General features: G+C 37.3%; 1 protein-coding gene across 3 annotated transcripts in view; it reads left to right on the top strand.

The window, feature by feature from the left end:
- The window catches only part of RNF138 (ring finger protein 138), a 43,948-nt gene that overhangs the window by 7,454 nt on the left and 17,289 nt on the right, over nucleotides 1-19,205 (top strand). For 2 of the 3 annotated variants that reach the window (XM_081562596.1, XM_081562595.1), the window contains exons 3-4: nucleotides 16,518-16,683; nucleotides 18,439-18,554. The exons of the other annotated variant lie outside the window; for it this stretch is intronic. In XM_081562596.1, the coding sequence (XP_081418722.1) occupies nucleotides 16,518-16,683; nucleotides 18,439-18,554 (282 nt within the window). The remainder of the gene's footprint in view (nucleotides 1-16,517; nucleotides 16,684-18,438; nucleotides 18,555-19,205) is intronic. 3 annotated transcript variants of the gene reach the window in all.

The following is a 19,205-nucleotide window of genomic DNA, read 5'->3' as shown; positions in this document are numbered from 1 at the left end:
AGGGTTGCACAGAGTCAGACACGACTGAAGCGACTTAGCATGCATGCATGCATTAGAGAAGGAAATGGCAACCTACTCCAGTATTCTTGCCTGGAGAATCCCAGGGATGGAGGAGCCTGGTGGGCTGCCCTCTATGAGGTCGCACAGAGTCGGACCCAACTGAAGCAACTTAGCAGTAGCAGCAGCAGCAGCAGTATTCCATTGTTTGATGTATCATTATTTATTTATCTAATCTCTTACCTGATGGACAGGGGTTGCTTCCAATCTTTTTGCTGTTACAGATAGTGCCACAGTGATTAAACTTGTATGAATACCATTTCACATGTGAGAGTTTTTCCTGTAAGATAATTCTCACACGTGGAATTGCTGGGTCAGAGGGTAAATACAAGGGAATTTGTCAGCTGTGTCACACAAGAATGATTATAGCTCTATCGAAGTGTTTTGTACATGCAAGGTGCTCATGGTTTTGATTTGAGGACTGTGGATTATATTTTGGGTTAAGTGAATTTTTGGATTAGATTAAGGTAGGTTAGCATTCAGTGCCTACTAGATTGAAGGCACGGAGAAGGCAATGGCACCCCACTCCAGTACTCTCGCCTGGAAAATCCCACGGACGGAGGAGCCTGGTAGGCTACAGTCCATGGGGTCGCTAAGAGTCGGACACGACTGAGCGACTTCAGTGTCACTTTTCCCTTTCATGCACTGGAGAAGGAAATGGCAACCCACTCCAGTGTTCTTGCCTGGAGAATCCCAGGGACGGCGGAGCCTGGTGGGCTGCCGTCTATGGGGTCGCACAGAGTCGGACACGACTGAAGCGGCTTAGCAGCAGCAGCAGATTGAAGGCAAAAGGAGAAGTGGGTGGCAGAGGATGAAATGGTTACATAGTATCACTGATTCAATGGACATGAATTTGAGCAAACTCTAGGAGATAGTGGAGGACAAAGGAGCCTGGCTTGCTGCAGTCCATGGGGTCACAAAGAGTCAGATGTGACTTATCAACTGAGCAGCAACTAAGTGCCCAGCTCTGTGTTACAGTGCTGATCATACAGTGGTGTACAGTTAGATATGATCCCTGCCCTCAGAATTGACATTGATGAGACACATTTTAGTTCAAATAAACACTCAGATAAATGTGTAGTTGCAAACTCATAGGTTGACAGAGCAAGTATAAGAAGGGGAGCAGATCTAGGTGGGTTGGTGAGTGGATGACTCAGTAGTCAAAGACTTTTCTTGAGGAAGTGAAATTGTTGCTGAGGTTTAAGTGATATGTAGGTGTTAATTTGTGGAGTACTGTGTTTATATATAGAGTATTTTGGGGTGAGGGAACATTCAGGGCCTTGTTTTTCAATGAAGAAACACCTTGCCTTAGTCTCTTACAGGTTTATTTATAAAGATATTTATTTGTTTGGCCGTGCTGGGTCTTCATTGCAACATGTGGAATCTTTTTGTTGTGGCATGCAAACTCTTAGTTGTGGCAAGTGGGATCTAGTTCCCTGACCAGGGCTTGACCCAGGCCTCTGCCTTGGGAGCTCAGTCTTAGCCATTGGAACACCAGGGAAGCCCAGTTTACTTATTTTTTTAAAGTCTTGGTTTCCTTATCTGTAAAATAAAGGAACTTTTAAAGCATTTATTTATTGTTAAGAATTTAAGATTATGTAAAGTTTCTGGAACCCTGCCTAGCACATGTTAAATGCTCAAAAAATAGTTTCTGCTGTTTGTATAGATGTCATGTTGCTTTCTACAAAACTGAGTTTACACAATGCCATCAATACTGTTAAAGTATATCTGTATCTTGCCAGCTTTTTTTGTAAACCAGTATTTTGTTAGTTTAATACAATTAATAATGGTGTCTAGAAGTCACTTTAAAATTTGTTTCTTTAGTTGCTAGTAAGCTATATGCATTTTTCCATATTAAATATTTATATCCTAACTTATAATTTTATTGTTCAGAGTGTGTTTTAGGTACATTTGTGGTCATTTCTATGACTGATTCAGCAATGCTGCTGCTGCTGCTGCTAAGTCGCTTCAGTCGTGTCTGACTCTGTGCGACCCCATAGACGGCAGCCCACCAGGCTCCGCCGTCCTAATCCATTGTAATTTATTACTTATTTTACTTTATTTTCCTGCCTTTTGTTTGTTTTGGTAGATTATTGTATCTTATTATACATTCAGATTTGAGATACTTGATTCTCTTTATCTAAGTTATACTGCTGTTCTATTTTTCCTGTTTGTTGACTCTTTTAAAGAAAATTGTCCATTTTCAGACTTACTTGGAATCTACTAAGATATATGGTTTTGAATCTTTATTAATTTGCCTATCTTATTTAGTTGACCTTAGTATTTCTTAGAGGGCTTTCCTTTTCTATTGTTTGTAAAATCTCTTTAGTATATTTGAATTCTTATAATTTGATTCTTTGGGGATTTTTCACTTTCATTAGTTACTTTTGCTAATTTTTACCACAGTATCATACGGAGAAGGAAATGGCAACCCACTCCAGTACTCTTGTCTGGAAAATCCTATGGACAGAGGAGCCTGGTAGGCTGCAGTCCATGGGGTCGCTAAGGGTCGGACACGACTGAGTGACTTCACTTTCACTTTTCCCTTTCATACACTGGAGATGGAAATGGCAACCCACTCCAGTGTTCTTGCCTGGAGAATCCCAGGGACGGGGGAGCCTGGTGGGCTTCCGTCTATGGGGTCGCACAGAGTCGGACACGACTGAAGTGACTTAGCAGCATATGACTTGTTAACTGTTTCTGGATGTAGTATATACACAAACTTGGTGCAAGCACCTATGCTGTAAGTCCCATCAAGGTAGGGATTTTCATCGCTTTTGTTCCCTGCTGTATCCCTAGGGTCTGTTATGTAGTAAGTACTTAATACATACTATTAGGTGAATATGCATTATAATATATGGATAAGTTATTTATTTTGAGATTATTGTAGATTCACCTGTAGTTGTAAGAAATAATATACAAATTGTGTACCCTGACCCAGTTTCCCTTAATTGCAATGTCTTGTAAATAAAACCAGGATATCTCATTGATAAAGATAAAGAACATTTCCATCACCACAAAAATTTTTCCTAGATTTCTTGTATTGTCACACCCATTTTCCTCTTGATTCCACTCTGTCCCTCCTTCACCCTTGGCAAGCACTAATGTTCTCATGGTCTCTGTCTCCATAATTTTGTCATTTCAAGAATCTTAAATATTGTGCAACTCTGTAAAATACAATAAAAAAATAAAAACCCACTGAAATGTACGCTTTAAATGGTTGAATGGTTATGATATATGAGTTTTATCTCAATAGTTGTTGTTCAGTCGCCCAGTCGTGTCTGACTCTGTGACCCCATGGACTGCAGCACTCCAGGCCTCCCTGTCCTTCACCATCTCCCGAAGTTTGCCCAAGTTCATGTCCATTGCATTGGTGATGCCATATCCAGCCATCTCATCCTCATATTTCAATAGAGCTGTTACCAAAGAGAGAATGTTATGTAATGTTAAATAAATGGAATCAAACAATATATAACATTTTGGGATTTCTTTTTTCCCTCAGCATAATTCTCTAGAGATTCAGGTTGTTGTGTGTTATCATTAGTTCCTCTTATTGGTGAATATGCATGCATACATGGTATGGAGGTACCGCATTTCGATTAAACATTGATCCACTGAAAGCAGTCTGGAATAGTCAGTTTTTGACTATTTCAAATAGAGCTGCTATAAATATTCATGTACAGATTTTTGTGTGAACATAAGCTTTCATTCCTCTAGGATAAATGCCCAAGAACGCAATTAGTGGATCATATGGTGGTTGCATGTTTTATCTTTTAAGAAAATACCAGATTATTTCCTACGGTATCTGTACCATTTTACATTTCCACCAGCAATGTATGAGTGATCCAGTGTCTTTGTATCCTGACCAGCATTTCATGTTGTCAGTTTTTAAAAATTTAAGCCATTTCAATGTGTGCAGTGATATCTGATGACTTTAATTTGCATTTTACTAATGGATGATGATGTTAAACATCTTTTCATGTGCTTGTTTAGTATCTGTATCTTCTTAGGTAAAATTAGCATCATGTCTCTTCAGTTTCTAATTGGATTATTTGCTTTTCCTTTTGAGCTTTGAGACTTCTTTATATATTCTAGACACTACTCCTTTGTTAGATACACGATTTACAGTTTTTGTTTTTCCAGTCTTTGGATTGTCTTTTCGTCTTTTTAACAGTCTTTGCACAGCAAACATTTAGGATTTCTATAATGTCCACTTTATCAATTTTTCCTCTTGTGAAATGTGTTTTCAACATTATGTCTAAGAACTCTGTCTAGCTCTGTATTCTAAATATTTTCTACCTTTTTCTAAAAGGTTTATGTTTTACATTTTGCTCTGTGAATTGGTCTCCTAGGACTCCTATGACAAATTACCACAAACATGGTGACTTAAAAACAACAGAAATGAATTTTTTCACAGTTCTGTAGGATACAAGTTTGAAATCAATTTCAGTGGGCCAAAATCAAGGTGTTGGCAGGGCCTTGAGAAGCTGGGGGCCACATCACTCCAGTCTTGGCCTCCATCTTAGTATGGCTTTCTTCTGTGTGTTTGTGTCAGATCTCCCTCTTCCTCTTTTACAAAGACTTGTAGCATTTGGGACCCACTTGGATAATCCCAGCTAATTTCTTCATCCCCAATCCTTAACAGTAATCAGCTCTCTTATAATATAAAGTGATATTATCTTGTCCTGGGAATTAGAAAGTGAACATATCTTTGGATGGCCATTACCCAGTTTACTAAAGCCTGTAATCTGTTTTGAGTTAACTTTATATAAAGGGGCAATTTGAATGGAGTTTATTGTTTTGGTCTATGGATTTCCAGTTGCTCTAGCATCATTTATTAAAAAGTCTATCTTTCCTCTATTAAACTGTTTTTGCACCTTTGTAAATCAGTTTTGCTTTCTAAGATATATTTTTGCCAGTCTTTAAGAAGTAGTTTTAATATCTATTTAAAGGATAGTTGTGCTTAGTTACTAACATTTAACTTAGGGTTGTTTTTTGGGGGGGGCCAAGCCACACGGTTTGGAGGATCTCAGGTCCTCGACCAGGAATTGAACCCAGGCCACAGAAATGAAGGCTTGAAATCCTAACCACTAGGCCAGCAGAGAACTCCCCCAAATCTTATTCCTGTTGTCACTAGTTGCATCCACCTCTGCCCCACAGTTCCCCAGTATATATCACTATTTCTTTGGTATCTTTTCAGAAGTTTTACGTATACATAAGCAAATCTGACAGAGAAGGCAATGGCACCCCACTCCAGTACTCTTGCCTGGAAAATCCCAGGGACCGCGGAGCCTGGTGGGCTGCCATCTATGGGGTCGCACAGAGTCGGACACGACTGAAATGACTTAGCAGCAGCAGCAACAGCAAGCAAATCTGAACATATATTCTTTCCCCTACCTTTTTTTACACAAATGGCCACATAGTGTACATAAAAATTGTATTCATACTTGCTAACAACATTTCCCTTAGGGAATATGAAACATAAATAAAGCTAAAATACTCTTTCATGGTTATTGTAATGAGTAGTGTTTACTTTTTTCAGGCTAAATTAAAACTTTACATAGAGTATTCTTTTGGATGTTCACATTTGAGTTGTGCCCCAGTCTCATTTTTCCCATAAGGTCTTTGATTTTTACTGGATGACTTTGCATAGTGCGGTAATTTCTAGGAATGCATGTGTAATTTTACCAGAATTGAGTCTTTCAGAGAGTAAAAGTGCTAACTTTTCTGAGTGTATTTGTGTGTCAGCCCAAAGAATGCTGGTATAGAAATATTAATATCAGACAGTATAATTCAGATAGCATGATAAGAAAGGTCATTTCAGTTGGATAAAAGAAATAATGAACTTTTTTGCAGTCACCAGCATAACTTTAGATGAGAGCTGACAATTGTTGGGAAGAATTGACAGACCTCCAATTTTTCATCCTTTTAAATGGAACCAGTTTTCACTGGGCCTCAGGAAGTCAAGTGGGCCTTAGGAAGCATCACTATGAACAAAGCTAGTGGAGGTGATGGAATTCCAGTTGAGCTATTTCAAATCCTAAAAGATGATGCTGTGAAAGTGCTGCACTCAGTAGGCTAGCAAATTTGGAAAACTCAGCAGTGGCCATAGGACTGGAAAAGGTCAGTTTTCCTTCCAGTCCCAAAGAAAGGCAATGCCAAAGAATGTTCAAACTAACACACAATTGTACTCATCTCACACGCTAGCAAAGTAATGCTCAAAAATCTCCAACCCAGGCTTCAACAGTATGTGAACCAGGAACTTCTAGATGTTCAAGCTGGATTTAGAAAAGGCAGAGGAACCAGAGATCAAATTACTAACATCTGTTGGATCATAAAATAAGCAAGTGAGTTCCAGAAAAACATCTGCTTTATTAACTATGCCAAAGCTTTTGACTGTGTGGATCACAACAAACTGTGGAAAATTCTTCAAGAGATGGGAATACCAGACCACCTGACCTGCCTCCTGAGAAATCTATATTTAGGTCAAGAAGCAACAGTTAGAACCAGACATGGAACAACAGACTGGTTCCAAATTGGGAAAGGGGTACATCAAGGCTGTGTATTGTTATCCTGCTCATTTAACTTATATGCAGAGTACATCATGTGAAATGCCAGGCTGGATGAAGCACAAGCTGGAATCAAGATTGCTGGGAGAAATATCAATAACCTCGGATGCACAGATGACACCACCCTTATGGCAGAAAGTGAAGAAAAACCAAAGAGCCTCTTGTTGAAAATGAAAGAGGAGAGTAAAAGAGTTGGCTTAAAACTCAACATTCAGAAAACTAATATTATGAAATCTAGTCCCATCAGTTCATGGCAGATAGATGGGGAAACAATGGAAACAGTGATAGACTTTATTTTTTTGGTCCCCAAAATCACTGCAGATGGTGACTGCAGCCATGAAATAATAAGATGCTTGCTCCTTGGAAGAAAAGCTATGACTAACCTACACAGCATATTAAAAAGCAGAGAGATTGCTTAGCTGACAAAGGTCTGTATAGTCAAATCTGTGGTTTTTCCAGTAGTCATGTGTGGATGTGACAGTTGGACTATAAAGAAAGCTGAGGACCAAAGATTGATGCTTTTGAACTGTAGTGTTGGAGAAGACTCTTGAGAGTCCCTTGGACTGCAAGGAGATCCAATCAATCCATCCTAAAAGAGATCAATCCTGGGTGTTCATTGGAAGGACTGATGTTGAAGCTGAAACTCTAATACTTTGGCCACCTGATGCGAAGAACTGACTCATTGGAGAAGACCCTGATTCTGGGAAAAATTGAAGGCAGGAGGAGAAGGGGATAATGGAGAATGAGATGGTTGGATGGCATCACCGACTCGATGGACATGAGTTTGAGCAAGCTCTGGTTGATGATGACAGACAGGGAAGCCTGGCATGCTGCGTCTGTGGGGTTGCAAAGAGTCAGATATGACTGAGGATAATTACATTACAATATTGTGGTATGTTTTTGCCATATATTGACATGAATCAGCCACCGGTGCACATGTGACCCCATATTCTGAATCCCCCTCCCACCTCCTTCTCCACCCAATTCCTCTAGGTTGCCCCAGAGCACTAGCTTTGAGTACCCTGCTTCATGCATAGAACTTGCCCTGGTCATCTCTTTTACATATGGCAATATACATGTTTCAGTGATATGCTCTCAAATCATTCCACCCTTGCCTTATCCCAAAGTCCAAAAGTCTGTTCTTTACATCTGTGTCTCTTTTGCTGCCTTGCGTATAAGATCGTCGTTACCATCTTTCTTAATTCCATATATATGTGTTAATATACTGTATTGGTGTTTCTCTTTCTGACTTACTTCACGCCGTACAATAGGCTCCAGTTTCATCTACCTCATTAGAAATGATTCAAATGCATTCCTTTTTGTAGCTGAGTAATATTCTGCTGGAAGAAACACAAGCTGAAATCAAGATTGCCGGGAGACATATCAGTAACCTCAGATATGCGGATGACACCACCCTTATGGCAGAAAGTGAAGAAGAACTAAGGAGCCTCTTGATGAAAGTGAAAGAGGAGAGTGAAAAAGTTGGCTTAAAGCTCAACGTTCAGAAAACTAAGATCATGGCATCTGGTCCCATCACTTCATGGGAAATAGATGGGGAAACAGTGGAAACAGTGTCAGACTTTATTTTTTGGGCTCCAAAATCACTGCAGATGGTGACTGCAGCCATGAAATTAAAAGACGCTTACTCCTTGGAAGGAAGGTTATGGCCAACCTAGATAGCATATTTAAAAGCAGAGACATTACTTTGCCAACACAAGTCCGTCTAGTCAAGGCTATGGTTTTTCCAGTGGTCATGTATGGATGTGAGAGTTGGACGGTGAAGAAAGCTGAGCACCGCAGAATTGATGCTTTTGAACTGTGGTGTTGGAGAAGGCTCTTGAGAGTCTCTTGGACTGCAAGGAGATCCAATCAATCCATCCTAAAAGAGATCAATCCTGGGTGTTCATTGGAAGGTCTGATGTTGAAGCTGAAACTCCAGTACTTTGGCCACCTCATGCGAAGAGTTGACTCATTGGAAAAGACCTTGATGCTGGGTCAGATTGGGGGCAGGAGGAGAAGGGGACGACAGAGGATGAGATGGTTGGATGGCATCACTGACTTGATGGACATGGGTTTGGGTAGACTCCGGGAGTTGGTGATGGACAGAGAGGCCTGGCGTGCTGCAATTCATGGGGTCGCAAAGAGTCGGACATGACTGAGCGACTGAACTGAACTGAATATTCCATTGTGTATATGTACCCCAACTTCCTTAGCCATTCATCTGCCGATGGATATCTAGGTTGCTTCCATGTCTTAGCTGTTGTAAACAGTGCTCAGTGAACATTGGGGTACATTTGTCTTTCAGTTCTGATTTCCTTGGTGTGTATGCCCAGCAGTGGGATTGCTGGGTTATATGGCAGTTCTATGTCCAGTTTTTTGAGGAATCTCCACACTGTTTTCCATGGTGTCTGTACCAGTTTGCATTCCCAGCAATGGTGTAAGAGGGTTCACTTTTCTCCACACCCTCTCCAGCATTTATTGTTTGTAGACTTTTTTTTTTTTTTTTTTTTTTTTTTTTTATAAATTTATTTATTTTACTTGGGGGCTAATTACTTTACAATATTGTAATAGTTTTTGCCATACATTGACAAGAATCAATAGACTTTTTGATGGCAGCCATTCTGACCGTTGTGAGATGATACCTCATTCTGGTTTTCATTTGCATTTCTCTAATACTGATTGATGTTAAGCATCTTTTCATGTGTTGATTAGCCATCTGTATGTCTTCTTTGGAGAAATATCTGTTTCATTCTTTGGCCCACTTTTTGATGGGGTTCGTTTTTCTGGTGTTGAGTTGCATGAGCTGCTTGTATACTTTGGAGATTAATTCTTTGTTGGGTGTTTCATTTGCTATTCTTTTCTCCCATTCTGAAGGCTGCATTTTTACCTTGCTTATAGTTTCCTTTGTTGTGCAAAAGCTTTTAAGTTTAATTAGGTCCCATTTGTTTATTTTTGTTTTTATTTCCATTACTCTGGGAGGTTGGTCATAGAGGATCTTGCTGCAATTTATGTCAGAGAATGTTCTGCCTATGTTTTCCTCTTAAAGTTTTATAGTTTCTAGTCTTATATTTAGATTTTTAATCCATTTTGAGTTTATTTTTATGTACGGTGTTAGAAAGTGTTCTAGTTTTATTCTTTTACATGTGGTTGACCAGTTTTCCCAGCACCACTTGTTAAAGAGATTGTCTTTTCTCCATTGCATATTTATGCCTCCTTTGTCAAAGGTAATAAGGTGTCCATAGGTGTGTAAATTTATCTCTGGGCTTTCTATTTTGTTCCATTGATCTATATTTCTGTCTTTGTGCCAGTACCTTACTGTCTTGATGGCTGTAGCTTTGTAGTATAGTCTGAAGTCAGGAAAGTTGATTCTTCTTGTTCCATTCTTCTTTCTCAAGATTGCTTTGGCTATTCAAGGTTTTTTGTGTTTCCATACAAATTGTGAAATTATTTGTTCCAGTTCTCTGAAAAATACCATTGGTAGCTTGATAGGCATTGCATTGAATTTATAGATTGCTTTGGGTAATATACTTACTTTCAGTATATTGATTGTTCCAATTCACAATCATGGTGTATTTCTCCATCTATTTGTGTCATTTTTGATTTCTTTCATCAGTGTTTTATAGTTTTCTATATATAGGTCTTTTGTTTCCTTACGTAGGTTTATTCCTAAGTATTTTATTCTTTTCATTGCAGTGGTGAATGGGTTTGTTTTCTTAATTTCTCTATTTTTTCATTGTTAGTGTATAGGAATGCGAGGGATTTCTGTGTGTTAATTTTATATCCTGCAACTTTACTATATTCATTGATTAGCTCTAGTAATTTTCTGGTGGAGTCTTTAGGGTTTTCTTTGTAGAGGATCATGTCCTCTGCAAACACTGAGAGTTTTGCTGCTTCTTTTCCAATCTGGATTCCTTTTATTTCTCTTTCTTCTCAGATTGCTGTGGCTAGGACTTCCAAAACTATGTTGAATAGTAGTGGTGAAAGTGGGCACCCTTGTCTTATTCCTAATTTTAGAGGAAATGCTTTCAATTTTTTGCCATTGAGGATAATGTTTGCTCTGGGTTTGTCGTGTATGGCTTTTATTATGTTGAGGTGGGGGCTTCCCTCATAGCACAGTTGTTAAAGAATCTGCCTGCAGTGCAGGAGACCTGGGTTTGATTCCTGGGTTGGGAAGATCACGTGGAGGAGAAAATGGCAACCCACTCCAGTATTCTTGCCTTGAGAATCCCATGGACAGAGGAGCCTGGCGGGCTACAGTCCATGGGGTCACAAGAGTTGGACATGACTTAGTGACTAGACCACCACCATGTTCCTTCTATGCCTGCCTTCTGGAGAGTTTTTATCATAAATGGGTATTGAATTTTGTCAAAGGCTTTCTCTGCATCTATTGAGTTAATCATATGGTTTTTATTTTTCAGTTTGTTAATATGGTGTATCACAATGATTGATTTGCGAATATTGAAGAATCCTTGCATCCCTGGAATAAGGCCCACTTGATCATGATGTATGATCTTTTTAATATGTTGCTGGATTCTGTTTGCTAGAATTTTGTTGAGGATTTTTGCATCTTTGTTCATCAGTGATAATGGCCTGTAGTTTTCTTTTTTTGTGGCATCTTTGTCTGGTTTTGGTATCAGGGTGATGATGGTGGCCTCATAGAATGAATTTGAGAGTTTGCCTTTCTCTGCAGTTTTCTGGAAGAGTTTGATTAGAATAGGTGTTGGCGCTTCTCTAAATTTTTAATAGAATTCACCTGTGATCCTATTTGGTCCTGGGCTTTTGTTTGTTGGAAGATTTTTGATTACAGTTTTGATCGCACTTGTGATTGGTCTGTTCAGATTTTCTATTTCTTCCTGGCTCAGTTTTGGAAGGTTATACTTTTCTAAGAATTTGTCCATTTCTTCCAAGTTGCCCATTTTTTGGCATATAATTGCTCATAGTAGTCTCTTATGATCTTTTGTATTTCTGTGTTGTCTGTTGTGATTTCTCCATTTTCATTTCTAACTTTATTGATTTGATTCTTCTCCTTTTTTTTCTTGATGAGTCTGGCTAACGGTTTGTCTATTTTATTCATCTTCTCAAAGAGCCTTTAGTTTTGTTGATCTTTGCTATAGTCTCCTTCGTTTCTTTTGCATATACTTCTGCTCTGATTTTTGTGATTTCTTTCCTTCTGTTAACTTTGGGGTTCTTCTTTTCTTCTTTTTCTAGTTGCTTTAGGTGTGAAGTTAGGTTGTTTATTTGATGTTTCTCTTGTTTCCTGAGGTAAGCTTGTATTGCTGTGAACCTCCCTCTTAGCACTGCTTTTACTGAATCCCATAGGTGTTGTGTTTTCATTTTCATTTGTTTCTATGCATATTTTGATTTCCTTTTTGATTTCTTCTGTGATCAGTTGGTTATTCAGGAGCGTGTTGTTTAGCCTCCATATGTTTGTGTTTTTTATATATATATATATATTTTTTTTTTCCTTTCTGTAGTTGATATCTAATCTTACCGCATTGTGATTGGGAAAGATGCTTGAAATCATTTCAATTTTTAAAATTTACCATGGCTAGATTTGTGGCCCAGGATGTGATCTCTCCTGGAGAATGTTCTGTGTTCACTTGAGAGAAAGGTGAAATCCATTGTTTTTGGGTGAAATGCCCTGTAGATATCAACTAGATCTAATTGGTCCATTGTATCATTTAGAGCTTGTGTTTCCTTGCTAATTTTCTGTTTGGTTGTTCTATCCGTTGGTGTGAGTGGGGTATTAAAGTCCCCCACTATTACTATGCTAGTTAATTTCCCCTTTCATACTTGTTAGCATTTGCCTTACATATTGAGGTGCTCCCTATGTTGGGTGCATATGTTTATAATTATTATATTATCTTCCTGGATTGATCCCTTGATCATTATGTAGTGTCCTTCTTTGTCTCTTGTCATGGTCTTTATTTTAAAGTCTACTTTATCTGATATGAGTATTGCTAATCCTACTTTCTTTTGGTCTCCATTTGCATGAAATATCTTTTTCCAGCCCTTCACTTTGTATGTGTCCCTAGGTTTGGGGTGGGTCTCTTGTAGACAGCTTATATAGGGGTTTTGTTTTTGTATCCATTTGGTTCCCAGGTGGCTCAGTGGTAAATCATCTGCTTGCAATGCAGAGACCTGGGTTCGATCCCTGGGTTGGGAAGATAGAAATGCTCAGTCGAGTATACAGTAGAGAGCCCAGATGGGCTTTTGGTTTGTTTTATTTTAGGTCCCGTTAGAAGATAATTTGGTTGTTTTTATAAGTTTAAACATATATACCACTGTTTTTACTCCTATTTGAGAAAATTTAAGTCCAGCTCAGTGAATTTTTTCCATACTGAGCACATCTGTGTATTCAACATCCATGTCAAACAACAGAACTCCAGAACTCCATCACCAGCACTTTAGAAACTCCTCACTTCTCCGAGCTGTATATCCCATTTCTTGAGGACACCATGGTTTTGACTTTTAACAGCATAGTCTTACCTGCTCTTTGATCTTTATGTGAGTAGAATCATGCGGTTTGTAGTCTTTCGCATCTGGCTTCCAAAGCTCAACATTGTTCATCTTAATTGATACTCATTGCAGTATATTAGAGAGTTTCCATTTTGTGGATATGCTGTAATTGCTTATGCATTATTCTGTTGATGGACATTTGTGTTGTTGGCTGTTACATACAGTGTGGCAGTGAACTTCCTACGACATTTCTTCTGATCATACATGCAAGTCAGTTGGGTATATACTTTGGGGTGAAATTACTGGTCTGTAATTGTGTGTGCTAAGTTGCTTCGGTCATGTCTGACTCTTTGCGATCCCATGGACTGCCACTGGGCTCCTCTGTCCATGGGATTCTCCAGGCAAGAATACTGGAGTAGGTTGCCATCCCCTTCCCCAGGGGATCTTCCTGATGTAGGGATTAAACTCTAATCTTTCTGAGGCTTCTGCATGGCAGCCAGATTCTTTACTGCTGAGCTACAGGGGAAGCCCACTGGTCTATATTAGATTCTGCCAAATGGTTGTATTAATCTTCAAAATATTCACATCAGTTTATACTTTTATAGCATCGAATGCAAATTTAGGTTGGTTTCACATTACCCTCAACACTTGGTATTTTCCACTTTTTTCATTTTGGTCATTTTGGCGGGTATATAGTTTCATCAGATTGATACCATTTTAGGTATTGAGTAAGTGTACTTTGAAATTGTGCTTTATTTTATCCACTCCCCCAATACAACTTTTGTTTGTACATCAGGTTTCAAAAAATCTTTTAATATTCTGTGTTTATATTTTATTTGTAGTTAATTGCTAAGTTAGCCAGCATATTGACTAATTTTCCTGCTGATAGTTATTATAACCTGCTTCATTTTGTTCACTCATGCTCATCAATTTTATGCATGATTATCTTTTTTGTAATGAATTTTGTTGGTACGAACTTAGTTTCAATTTTTCAAAAAAATAATTTTTTATGTATATCTATTGATGGCTGTACTGGGGCTTTGTTGCTGCGTAGGCGTTTTTTTCCTAATCGTGGTGAGTGGGAGCTACTCTCTAGTTGCAGTGTGCAGGCTTCTCATTGCTGTGGCTTCTGTTATTGTGAAGCATGAGAAGCCATGCCTGTTCTTTGGTAGTTGCTGCACATTGACTCCGTAGTTGCAGCACATGGGATCAGTAGTTGTGGCTCCTGGGCTCCAGAATGTGGGCTTAGTTGCTCTGTGGCAGGTGGTATCTTCTTGGATCAGGGATGGATCCACATTGGCAGGTGGATTCTTTAGCACTGAGCCATTAGGGAAGCCTGGCAGTTTCAATTTTTATTTAAAGAGAACTCTTAAGCTTAATAGTTGGGTGATGGCTTTACCTTTATTTCTTTAATTACTATTTTTCTTTGTTAGTTTACTAGACTGGGCTTCTATAACATTATTTAGTCTTAGTTCTTCTGTTTCTTTGAACCTTCCTTTAAATGTTTGTATTTCTCTAGATTGTTTCTTTACTGTTTGTCTCACCTTGTCTGCTCTCCATATATTCCCCCTAGTTTGTCTCACCTTGTCTGCTCTCCATATATTCCCCCTAATTTTCATATCCATCTTTCTACTTGTTTACTGGATATCGTGCCTTGAGGTTTTTGTAGGTGCTTTAAATTTGTACTTTTCTGTCAAACCAACTTTTCCAGTATTTCTCAACTTGGTTAATACCGTCACCTTTTACTCACTCTTCTCTTCCAGTGTTTCTTAACTTGGTTAATACAGTTACTTTTTACTCAGTCTTCTAAATCAGAGATGCTTTTCTTTCTCATTCTCCCACAAGTAATTGTTAAAAAGTTATATTTTATTTTTTAACTTAGGACATTGCCTTCATACAGGATCATAGACATTGATAACTATGTCTCTAAAATAGTGGTCCTCTATTCCTCCTTCCTACCTCTCCCTTAATGTAGACCGTATCATGATCTAGACTATTGTTCCAGTTAGTCTTACTGGCTTTTTTTTTAGTCTGACTCCTCCTCTCCTTTTTTCTTTTTAACATTAAAATAAAGAACTAAAATATATTGTACTAAAAATTTACAAAAAATGTAAACAAAATTTCAGTTTTTAATTTAAACAATTAAACTTAAAGATGATGGTTTTTGTAACTGTAGTTATTAAAGCTGAAAATGGCATTCAGAGCTTTGGAACACCTTCAGTAAGGATTTTGTTACTTATTGGCAAGTTGCAGTTCAGAAATACAGAGCACTTATAAATTTTTCTCTCCTTAATGTTTTAATGTATTGTGATCTCTTCTGATGCTACCTTAGTGATGTTAAATAGAAGGTAACTATTTATTGAGCACTTTCCTCACTGTCAAAAATACTGTTGTAAGTATTTTACTACATGACCTGTCTTAATCCTCTGAACAAGCCTGTCAAGAATACATAGTAACATTATTGTATGTGTGAGGAAACTGATTTTAAAGACCAGTCACTTGTTTGATGCTACACAAGTCACTTGTTTGATGCTACATAGTTGAGAAACTCAGAGTGATATGTTATCCTACTTTTACCTTTCAACTTTTGATATAGTATATTGATATATAGTATAGATGTGAAAGATTTGTATTTGTATTTATAAGGGTTTGGATTAAATGATTCTGGATCCCAGATAGAGATGGCTGTGATTTTTACCTGTTTTTCCTAAAAGCAGGAGGTTCAATTTTTGTATTTGTTTAGGTTAGGGGAGAAGATTTTGGTGAATTTGGTTGCAATTAGAATGTTGGTTATAGATATTTAGAACTGGATGGATTCGCAAGTATTTCTCAAATCATGTTCCATTGCAAATTGTGGGAATTTTCATATATCCTGACCACAGAAGTTGGGGCAACATTTGGTTTCTGTAGCAGAGAAACCTTAATAGCTTTGAATACTTCAGTTTCTGAAATAAGTTTCTGTAGGAGACATATTCATATCATGTAGAACAACATCTTGAAGTACATCAGTTTGAGACAAAAGCTCATGTGTGGTCCATTCTCTTATTTTGTTAGGGGAGGAAATGGAGGCCCATTGTGGTTAATTGTGTCGCCTAAAAATCACACAGCTGCTAAGCAACACAGGATAAGATCCAGTCATTCTTTTGTACCATGCTCTCTCTGATAATGCTATATAATATCTATTTTTCCTGTATTATGTTAAAAGTTAAAAGACTTAGGTGTAGTTTCTTTTATATTTCCATCTAGTCCAGTATAAGACTAGTATAAGACTAGTGTCTTACACTGAGAAATTAATATATAGCTTTTAAAATTCTAGATTTATTCACATACAAATACCTTAGCATTATTACGTATTCATAACTGCTGTGTTTAATCATCAAAATGGAAAGAGTACTTTTTCCTGTAGTAACGTGTCACATATGTTTGGTTTAGTTTCTGTAGAAAGTGTTTCCTGACTGCAATGAGAGAAAGCGGAATACATTGTCCCCTCTGTCGTGGAAATGTGACTAGAAGAGAGAGAGCATGTCCTGAACGGGCCTTAGACCTTGAAACTATCATGAGGAAATTTTCTGGTAGCTGCAGATGCTGTGCAAAACAGGTAGAGTAAATGCGACATGGTTCTTTGAAAGTCAAGCTTCTGTTCTGAAATTTCTGTTTGAATTGTCTTGGTGTGTACTGTTTTGAAGAGGAATTATTTAGGTTGGGAATAGGGTAAAAAAGGCCAGAAAAGCTGTGGCTGTAGCTCTTACTAGATAATAAACTTACTGAGAACAGAGACCAAAAGATACGTGCTTGAATTTGCCATAATATTTAGCATGGCATTTTTTCAAAATAATCACTCTTGATTTACCTGCTAAATGAACTAAACGAACAAACTGGCATTTAACTCCCTTAAACCCCGTTCTGGAACACTTTCAGTTCTTAAGTAGTTTTTCTGGTAGCATTATTATTGTAATTTTGCCTGTAGAAATGGGCCAAATGGATTATCTGGTCAAGGGGAACTCTCTGACTGCCCACTCTACTTGGATATTTATGTGTTTATCTAAAAAAAATCACAAAGTATTTGGCAGAAAACTCCTTTTTAAGGAACAGATGGGAAAAATCAGGTATTGGCAAATAACCGACATTAATTCTCCAATCTGGATTTTATTTTGTCATTTAGAGAGGGAGTGAAATGGTAAGAGGTAGTTAGGCTTTGAGTATATTGGTTTATTTATAGATTTATCACAGCCACTTTCTCAAACAGCTAATAAAGTCATTGAGCAAAACCAGTTGATGTTTTATGCATTCACACAAGGCATACCTGATTTTCCATCTCTTTGAGGGAGGTGTTAACTGACAAGGCAATGAAGTGAAGTTGGAAAATATCCTTGAGATTTCTGGCTCTGCTCCTTAGAGAGAAACTGGAAGATGTTCCAAGTGTTAATTTGGGAACTCGGTTTTTTAAAGCATTTTCTAACTCTGCCAGGTTACAGTAGTTAAAGAAAAATATGCCCAGTGCCATGAGGCAACTTCTTAATACTTTTAATATTATTTTGTGTCTCTTAATAGTATTTTTTTCAAGTGTAAAATTATTTATTAATTTATAGGGTGAGTTTATGGACAGTTGGACTCATGTCCATTTTCTCTGCATCTAATGGACAGAAACTTACTTTTTATTTTTAGAATTAAATCATTTACTTAAAAAAAAAACAACTCTTGTTTAAATGGAATAGTTACTTACCTGTTTTTGTCTTGTTTTTTTCCTCTTGTTGGCAGTGTCTCAAATCTTAATGAGTTCCCCTTTAAACTAAAAGTCACAATACATTAAAGATTTTTTAAATTTATTTTTTAATATGGTGAAAATACATAATGTAAAATAGCCTTTTCTTAGTGTTTTTTTAATAAGTGAAAGATCATGGTAAACCTTATTTTTTTATATAATAAACATCTACATATATTTCCATTTGCTAAGAAAAGATGATATGTATATGATATATATGTGTTATATATATGTACACACATATATACACAATTTAATGAGGCATCAAGTGAACAATTAGAGTGCAGAATTATGAATGATAAGGTAGAAAACATACCATTTTTAAGTGTACAATACAGTGGTATTAAGTACATTCACTGCATTGTCTAGCAGTCATCACTATTTCCAGACTTTTTTCATCATCCCAAACAGAAAATCTGTACCTATTAATTTGTAACTTGCTGTTCCCCCCGCCCCGCCATCTTCCTCACCCCATCTAGTAATCTATGTTCTACATTATCTCTCTGAATTCTCTTCTGCCTTATATAAATGGAATCATATAACGTTTGTTCTTTTGAAAGTCACATTGCTTTTTAAATCAATAATTTACAGATTAAATTCTATCGCATGAGACATCATTACAAATCTTGTAAGAAGTATCAAGATGAATATGGTGTTCCTTCTATCATTCCAAACTTTCAGATCTCTCAAGATTCAGTAGGGAACAGGTAAGCAATATTTATTTTTATAGTTAAAATGGAAATTTGGGGGAGGCTATATAAGGGATTTTTTGTTTTATTTATGTGTGTTTATGTTTTTAAATTGCCTGTCTTCATAAGTTTGACACATGTTAAATTGAATCTGGGAAATTGTGCTCAACTTAAGCTTATGTAAAAATTATTTTAAGAAAATTTACATGTCTGAGTAAAAAATAGGTTTGTGAATTGAAGGTATTTTCTTTTGCAGCTGAAACTACTTGAAAACTAGAGGAAATCCCTTTTCAGTAATGTCTTTACAAACTAGAATCTTTTTACTCTCTAAGAATAGAGTTGTTTGAAATTTTTATTTTGATAAAAAATATGTCATGTAAAAGTGAGACTTGGTACTATTATTAGTTCTATTTTAGTCTCAATTCTTTTAAAGCTAAGTTTTGGTTTGATATATATCTTATTGTCTCAGGTTTATGTATATTAAACATTTTTATGAAATGTATTTTATGCATAAGAATGGCCAGAATGCACATGTGTGGTTTAAAAATTAGTCGCAAAGCAAATCCCTGGTTATTCACTAACCCAAATCAAAAATTAGATAGCATTTTCCAGCCCCTTAGAGTCTCCTTGTATGTCCATGCTCTATTTGAACCCCATACTCCCAGAGAT

The sequence above is a fragment of the Giraffa tippelskirchi genome, chromosome 14 (genome assembly GCF_054371585.1).
Source record: "Giraffa tippelskirchi isolate mGirTip1 chromosome 14, T2T-mGirTip1v1.2.pri, whole genome shotgun sequence".
Lineage (NCBI taxonomy): Eukaryota > Metazoa > Chordata > Mammalia > Artiodactyla > Giraffidae > Giraffa > Giraffa tippelskirchi.
This window is presented reverse-complemented; position numbering and strand designations above follow the sequence as displayed.